General features: G+C 44.8%; 1 protein-coding gene across 2 annotated transcripts in view; it reads left to right on the forward strand.

The window, feature by feature from the left end:
• snap25a (synaptosome associated protein 25a) overlaps positions 1-5,483 on the forward strand; it is a 186,438-nt gene extending 180,955 nt beyond the window's left edge. For both annotated transcript variants that reach the window (XM_038806670.1, XM_038806662.1), the window contains exon 8: positions 4,225-5,483. In XM_038806670.1, coding sequence (XP_038662598.1) covers positions 4,225-4,293 — 69 coding nt within the window. In that variant the 3' untranslated portion in view covers positions 4,294-5,483. The remainder of the gene's footprint in view (positions 1-4,224) is intronic.
• Positions 5,484-6,000: the final 517 nt, after the last annotated feature.

A 6,000-nucleotide genomic window follows, 5' to 3' on the forward strand; every position in this document is an offset into this window, starting at 1 on the left:
ATAAACCTCCCTCTCAGTGGGCCTGTTTGAGGTCACGTTGTCAGTCACCATAGGCACATGTTATTAGTTCTATACCGAGCCAGTAAATGGTGCCCAATGTTACAATGTTGGAGGCAGGTAGTGCTGAGAAGACAGGGTATTGGCTCATTTTAAATCCCTGTTGGTTAATTGCCAAGTCCTACAAACAGGAAGAACCCTAACCTGTCACCTTCTCCAAGTTTCAAAGCGAGGTCTGTGGGGACAAGAAATTTTCACAAGAAAAATGGAGCCAAACATGAGGAAAAATGTTTTGAACTTCTTTGCATTTACAATACATAGTAAAATGTGCCTTGTATGAAATTCAGCTGTGGGAATCTACCTACATTGTGTAACAGGTCACTCTTCTTGTATTTAGAGTATAAAAGTTACTGGATTTGCAGTTTTCAATAACCTAACTCCAATGAAGATAGGAATATCATGACACATGACACCATGGACGCAATCCAATGGCCACACTGTACCTGAAAAACTGTTTGCCCCGGCACAGCTTGGCCGATAAAAGCCGGGGGACCCACGCCCGGGATCTACCCAGCTCTCAAAGCTTTGCGAGATCCAACGCAGTCTCGTGTGACGTTGCAATGTAAATCCCGACCATTGTCAGCGGGATCACATTTTAGCAAATCTGCATATTCGAGGGAGACAGCTAGTTTCACTCTAATATGGAGTTCTCTGAGGTATCCGAGGCATCGGGATCTATCCCCTTTGGCTCTGAGTCATCAGGCAAGTGCCATTCAGCACTGGTCCCCACAAGTGGCATTCGTGGGTTTCTCCCAAGGGATTGTAGGCCCCTAGGTGCATGCCCTTGGCTGCAGTGTTGTATCCTGCCACTGCTGGCGCCACCCAGGCACTACCAGCCTGGCACCTTGGCAGTGTCACCTGGATGTCAGCCTGGCACTGCTAAGGTGCCCAGGTGGCACTGCGAGCTGGCAGGGCCGATGCCAGGGTGCATTGGGGCCGCGGGGGGGGGGGGGGGGGTCGGAGAATTGCCCGGCGCCGGCGTCAATTCCGCCCCCGCCGTGGCCCGAATTCTCCGCCACCCGGGAATTGGCAGGGGTGGGAATTGCGCCGTGCCGGCCAGCGGGTCCCCCGCGCCGGTCGGTGGGCCCCCGCGGCGATTCTTCCGCCCGCGATGGGCCAATCCCGCCGGCGGGAATCAAAACACCTCTGGTGCCGGCGGGATTGGCGGCGCGGGCGGGCTCTGGGGTCCTTGGGGGGGGGGGCATGGGACGATCTGACAACGGGGGGTGCCCCCACGGTTGCCTGGCCCGCGATCAGGGCCCACCGATCGGCGGGCGGGCCTGCGCCGGGGGGGCACTCTTTTTCTTCCGCCCCACCATGGTCTTCACCATGGCGGGGGCGGAAGAGAACCCCCTCCGCTGCGCATACGCCAGTATGACGTCAGCTGACGCACCGCCGCATGCGCAGACTTCCGCCAACCGGCGAAGGCCTTTCGGCCCCGGTTGGCAGGGAGCCAAAGGCCATTTGCGTGGCCACTCCAGCGCGGGCCTAGCCCCTAAAGGTTCACGCCACTCCGTCCTGCCGGGACCCCCGCGCCCCGCCGGGTAGGGGAGAATCCCGGCCCAGGTCTCTCACCAGACTGAGGAGTTCCGGCGAGCGGAGCCCCTTGGTGTAGGGGCTCATTCCCCACTGAGGTCCCTTATTTAATGTGAGTGGCGTTGTATAGCCATATGTTTCTCCGAGTTGCGAGCACTGGGCAACATGCGGCTAAATACGCTCGCTATGGGACTTTATTTCCACTTAGTTGACTTGTGCCCCACCTTGGGGATAAAGGTGCTATTTCCATCATTTGCTCTTCATCAATAGCAATTCTGACAGAACTAGATAACTAGACCTCCTGATTCAACATCTATACTTACATAAGCAAGATTTATGAATACATAGGCATTGGACGAACAGAGAAGTTAAACACTCTCCATTGATAACTTTCATGAAAAGTTTAATGCTGGCACAGAACAGGAAATCTGCACTGACCTGTTATTTGAAAAGGACGCAGTAAACCCCTTCTCTAGACTTTTGTTATTTTTTCTACTAATCCTTGATGAACAGGCAACACTTAGACTGATCTCTGAAGGGAAAGGGAACACAGTACTCAATGGTTAAACCATGGGCAGTTTCCTGTGCAATGATGGGTTGTTTTGATCAGACTCATCCATGTGGAATAGCGAAATGAAACTCAAGCAAACACATGAAAAACTTCCTATCATTGTTAATGTTTCTGCTCCTACGTTCCGGCTGCCTGGAGGAGGTAGTCTCTCTACTCTATGGTGTCTTGATCTAGTATAATGGATTAACATGGCTCCAGGACTTAAATAACCCCACATTACTGGGGCGACTAAACCACACTTGTGGGTCTGTGCAAGTCAGGTTGTCAAGTCCAGTTGGATATATTCCTGGACATTTCATTACATGACCAAGTTGCCCTTACCCAGTCAAACAGCCTATATTCCCTTTCATCTCCAGTATTGCTGAAACAAGAGACATGTTGCTGAACTTTTTCATCTTGCATTCATCAGGACAAATGCAAGAATGCCAAATTTCAAACGATCATATCAATTTACACTTCAGGAGAAAAGACTGCTGATTGGTTGGCAAGTTAATTCTGATTGGCTGAGGGATTGTCATGGAGAAAGCATTGGGGAACTACATGCTCCCCATGAGCCCATTTAATTGGGCAGAACTTGCTGATCAATTCTAGATGTGCTAATAGCTACACAACCAATTTAAGATAATCAGTAAAGCAAACGTGACTTATTTACGTTTGCTAAAGGCAACATACATTCAGACATAAAGACCCAATCTATGCAAACAAAAAGGAATATATACAAGCCTCACGCCTTTGTCTGAATTCGCCAGGAGGTTGAGGAACCTATAGTTTCCCTTTGCTTTCTCCATGGCGATGTCTCAGCCAATCAGAATCAACTTATCAGAATCAGGCAATAAATGCTGGCCGAACCAGCGATGCCCACATCCCATAAAATAATTTTTAAAATCTTGCCAACCAATCTTTTGTCAGCCTTTTCTCCTGTAGTGTAAATTGATATGGTCATTTGAAATTTGGCATTTTTGCATTTGTCCTGATGGGTGCAAGGTGAAAGTTTTTGGCAACATGTCTCTTTTTTCAGCAATATTCAAGCTTTATGCTATCAAATGATTATTAGTCGAATGATAAATGAACCTTCCCATTTGTTAATGCTCCTATAACTACTCTCTCCAGCATTGCTCATGTCAGCGTCCAGAAGAATAATCTCTATTTTCCTGGAGGATTGGCAACCGTGTGTGTGCAGATGTTTCACTGCCTTTTGGCCTGCAGCATGGAACAGTGAAACATCTGCACACATTGCAAAGGGACAGATGCTATGTGCCACTGCTCAGTTAAGCTACACAAGGCTGCCCCAGTCTGCTGTGCCTCTGTGATTTACCTTTACATCAGCATTAGCAGCACTTATATCCTGTTAACTGAACATTTCCTATCCAGCACTTACTTGGGAATCAGGTGTTTGCATAAAGCATTTGTTTAGGTGCAGACTTGATCTTCATATACTCTGTGGCATTGGCTCAATGGGAAAGATTGAGTAAATTGAATTGTTTGCTTTTATGAACATGCTCTGCTGACTCGGAAGAGTGCATTCTGGAAGGGCACAAATAGTGAGTGTCGGGGAGATTCTGAATGGCTGCTTCTCCTGACTGGGGAATCAGTCACTGGGGGTGTGGGGGTGGGAGGGGGTGTGGGGGGGGGGGGGGGGGGGACAGGGGCAGGAAGGGGGGGCAGGAAGGGAGGCGGGGGGCGGCTGGGTCTCCCTTGAAATTGTGAATCTTTGGAATCCTCTACCCCGGAGAGCTGCGGATGCTCAGTCATTATGTTCAAGACAGGGGTTAAGAAGCATTTTACTGAAGGAATTAAGGGATATGTTGATAATGTGGGAAGGTGGAGTTGAATAGACGATTAGTCAGTTATAATCTTATTGAATGGTGGAGCAGACTTGAATGGCCAAATGGCCCAATCCAACTCCAATTTCTTATGTCCTTATGTATCCTAATAGTATTTTGTGTCACTGGCTTGCAGCTTAATTATTCTTTATATCAGTATTTTGTCCCTGGGTGTTGTGCAGTTCATTTGCCTTTCCTTTGTTAAATTATCGTGTGCATTTGCTTTTTCAATTTTAGGCCGAATCCAATAAAACCAGGATTGATGAAGCTAACCAACGTGCAACAAAGATGTTGGGAAGTGGCTAAGCCCTGCAGGAAAGTGCTCTACTCCCTGGCACTCTTCAGAAAGCAGCGTACAATTTGATTTTTTTGTGGTATTTACTGAATAGGTTTGCACACATGCACACGACAGACCCAGTGTAAAAGTTGCCCTGTGTAGCTTGTCATATTTTCAACCAGAGTAATTGTAATTATTTATTTATAGTTAAATCTCTTTCCAAAGGATGTGTATCGGGTTGGATTGGTGGGTTTAGCTCACTCGTGACATTGATAACTTGTTTTCCGTTTTATTTTTCATTATCAAAGTTTGCTTGGTAAAGTAGGAATGCGACAAAAGCTGTTTTTTAAAAAAAATGCAGGATGTACAGTATTGTCCTTGTGAACTGTGTCATTACACAAAGCTACTGCCATGTTCCTAAGGGTGTCGTGATGGTAAAATGCATAGTAAAAAAAAATTTTGTCTTATGTTCATTTCACAGAACCATTCTAACTTAACGTCAAGAAGTGTGGTGTATGTAACTGTAATCATCCTTGCACTGAGGTGATGTACTCGTACAATTATGCATGATATTAACTGTGAGACCTTCTGATAAAATGATCTTCACATGGCAGTAGTGCCCTGGCAAAGCATGCTCAGTATTGGGACACAGTTGATACTAGGTTATATCTGCAAGTCTACAGTAGTGCCACATTTTATGTTCTAGAAACAAAACTGTGAGCATGATGTAAATTAAGGATAAAGCTTTCACTAAATGAATCATTTCTGCAATGAGTATACGGTTAGCTCAAACTGAGAAAACTTGATACTGAATCAAAACATATTGGCAGTGGTTAGACATTCTATCCACAAGTCTTAGATGCTGCTAATGGTGTAATGGTGATTATACCCAGGGGAAAGATTGCACTCATAGGGGAAAGTAGTTGTGTACATAGGCCTGAATATTTATGAAAGATATGTAGTTTTTATAAAGAAATTGTATTTTGTTTGTTATTACCCTTTGTGTTTTGTAAAGTGTCTTGTTGCTTCATGCATTTAGAGCTATGCACTGAAAATAGATAGACTGTGTAGTTAATGAAATGACTAAACAAAAGTCACAAAACTGTTGAGATAAATGTTATTATAGCATGTAATGCAGAATTCCTTCTGCCTCCTGTCAGTTTGTGAAGTGGTTGACGTTTTGTAGTTAGGCAAAATGATTAAAAGTTACAAACCTTAAGCTATGTGCAGTTTAGATTATTGCCCTGAAAACTTTCTGGAAAATTTATGACGCACATTGAGACAGTTTAATCTCTTTGATCCCATGGGGAGAAGAGTTCCTTTGTAAATCACATGTAACAAAACCAGAAATCTCATTAAAAAAGGACATGTCTACTATTTTGCTATACTTAGCACACAATGGAAATCTCCCCATGTGATCTAAACTAGTTATTAAATCCAGTGATTGAACATTTTCCAATTCTTTTAAAGATTATCTGACATGTCGTCGAGATCCTTTGAGCTCCTTGCCAAAGAATTATCATATATCAGCAAATACCAATTTCCAACATCTTGAAAGATTATTTTAGAAATCTCTGGTTAAGTCATGATTTAACACTCGTGTAAATGTGTAAGGATATTACTGTGCTGGCAGCTAGTAGTGAAGACTTCAATTTTGCTTCAGACTCCACATATTGGTGGTTGTCTTTTAAAATCCAATTTCAAATCAATAGCCAGTTGATGAATATAGAAATGAG

Source organism: Scyliorhinus canicula, chromosome 1 (genome assembly GCF_902713615.1).
Source record: "Scyliorhinus canicula chromosome 1, sScyCan1.1, whole genome shotgun sequence".
NCBI classification, from domain to species: domain Eukaryota; kingdom Metazoa; phylum Chordata; class Chondrichthyes; order Carcharhiniformes; family Scyliorhinidae; genus Scyliorhinus; species Scyliorhinus canicula.